The 2200-nt window shown below is 34.5% G+C and overlaps 1 protein-coding gene across 1 annotated transcript; it reads left to right on the top strand.

Annotated features, from left to right (window-relative positions):
- Window positions 1–752: 752 nt before the first annotated feature.
- LOC100671062 (large ribosomal subunit protein eL39-like) lies at window positions 753–908 on the top strand. Its single transcript, XM_003406255.1, has one exon. The coding sequence runs from the start codon at window positions 753–755 to the stop codon at window positions 906–908; it is 156 nt and encodes a 51-aa protein (XP_003406303.1).
- Window positions 909–2200: the final 1292 nt, after the last annotated feature.

Genomic DNA, 2200 nt, shown 5'->3' with positions numbered 1-2200 from the left:
AAACGAATAGATATTTTAGAACTGAAAAATAAGATAATGAAAATAAAAGCTTCAGTGGATGGACTCAAGAGTAGAATGGAGTGGACAGAGGAAATAATCTGGATAGAAAAGGAGAGATATGGTAGGAATTATTCAATATGAACACCAGAAAGAAAATAAACTGAAAAAACAAACAAACAAAAACAGCGGAATGTTCTGGTGGGACTATAGCAAAATATCTAGTGTTCTTGTTACTGACTTCTTAAAAAGAAAGAGGAAAGAGATCAGGAATGAAAAATTACTCAAAGAAATAATGGCTGAAAACTTCCCGAACTTTTCAAGAGAGAAAATCACACAGCTTCAAGGAGCTGAGTAATTCTCAAACAGGATAAAAACAAAGAAATCCACATAGGGATACATCATAATTAAGCTTCTAAAAATGAGAGAAAAAAAACTTCAACGTAGCCAGAGGAAAGTGACAACCTACCTACAAAGGAAAAACAATTTAAATGATGGTAGATTTATCATCAGAAACCACAGATATCAGAATGAAATAGCAAAAAAAATTTCAAGTTCTGAAAGGAAGATCTGTCAATTCAGACTCCCATTCCCAGCAAAAACATCCTTCAGGAAAAGAGAGTAAATCAGGACGTTCTCAGATGAAGGAAAATTAAGACAATTTGTCACCTAGACATCTACTTTAATACAGGCTAAAGTGTTCTTTCTCCCTTTCTCTGTCATCGTGACATGTGCACCCACTGGCCATCCTTGCCATGTCTTCTCACAAGATTTTCAGGATCAAGAGGCTCCTGGCCAAGAAACAAGAGCAGAATTGCCCAATTCCCCAATGGATTCAAATGAAAACTGGTAGTAAAATTAGGTACAACTCCAGGAGGAGACACTGGAGAAGAACTAAGCTGGGTCTATAAGGAGTCATGCACATGATGGAACACAGATTTGTCCCTTCTATCAGATTCCACTAGCATTTTACCATATCAAGTTGAAAATTTTGCCATGATCTGTACAATTGAACAAGTATTGGGAAAATTCTGGTTTCTTCCTTTGTTTTTATGTTTCTGCATTAAGAGATTGAATCCACTAATAAATATGTGAGATCTTTGCTTTGGAAAAAAAATGGCTAAAGTAAATTTTCTAAATAGGGAATAAAAGGGGAAAAATTATTCTTGGAACATCAGAAAGGAAGATAGAGCATGGAAAGCAAAAGCATGAGTAGTACAATAGGCTTTCCTTCTCATCTTGGGTTTTCTCTATTATGTTTGACGACTGAAAGCAAAATTAAAACACATTTTTTTTTAATGATATAGTTCTCAAACTATGCAGACAAAATATTTAAGAAAAATATAAACAGGGGGGTAGAGAGAGGCAGGTTTTCTCTACTTCACTTGGAATGGTAAAAGGATAATACTAATAGACTGTGACTATGCAAACCACAGTCCATAAAATGAGAAACTGAAAGTTCTGCAAAAGACTCTTTTAAGTGAATGAAAATATAACCTACCTAGCAGGATATTTACAACCCACATATCCGACAAAAAAAATAAACAAACAAGTGTCTCAAATATTTAAAGAAATTTCAAAAATTCAACTGTAAAACAACAAAAAAATCCAATTAAAAAATGGGAAAAAGACATTTCACCGATTAAAATAGACAGATGGCAAATAAGCACATGAAATGATGTTCAACATCACAGGGAAGTGAAAGTTAAAACCAAATTTAGATGTCACTACACAGTTATTAGAATGCAGCGCTGGAAGTGCTCACTGGTCTATGCCAAGAAATTTGGAAGACAGCTACCTGGTTAACCAACTGGAAGAGATCCATATTTGTATCCATGCCAAAGAAAGGTGATCCAACAGAATGCAGAAATTATAAAAAAAATCATTAATATCGCACACAAGCAAAATTTTGCTGAAGATCATTCAAAAATGGTTGCAGCAGTATATCAACAGGGAACTGCCAGAAATTCAAGCTGGATTCACAAGAGGATATGGAACAAAGGATATCATTGCTGATATTAGATGTATTATGGCTGAAAGCAGAGAATATCAGAAAGGTGTTTACCTGTGTTGTATTGACTATGCAAAAGCATTTAACTGTGTGGATCATAACAAATTGTGGATAATGTTGCAAAGAATGGAAATTCCAGAACACTTAATTGTGTTCATGAGGAACCTGTACATAGATCAAGAGGCAGTTGTT

Source organism: Loxodonta africana, chromosome 11, assembly GCF_030014295.1.
Source record: "Loxodonta africana isolate mLoxAfr1 chromosome 11, mLoxAfr1.hap2, whole genome shotgun sequence".
Classification (NCBI taxonomy): domain Eukaryota; kingdom Metazoa; phylum Chordata; class Mammalia; order Proboscidea; family Elephantidae; genus Loxodonta; species Loxodonta africana.
The sequence above is the reverse complement of the archived record's forward strand: the minus strand, read 5'-3'. Positions and strand labels throughout refer to the sequence as shown.

Coding starts and splice junctions, on each gene's coding strand:
- LOC100671062 (XM_003406255.1), top strand. CDS start 753: ATGTCTTCTCACAAGATTTTCAGGATCAAGAGGCTCCTGGCCAAGAAA.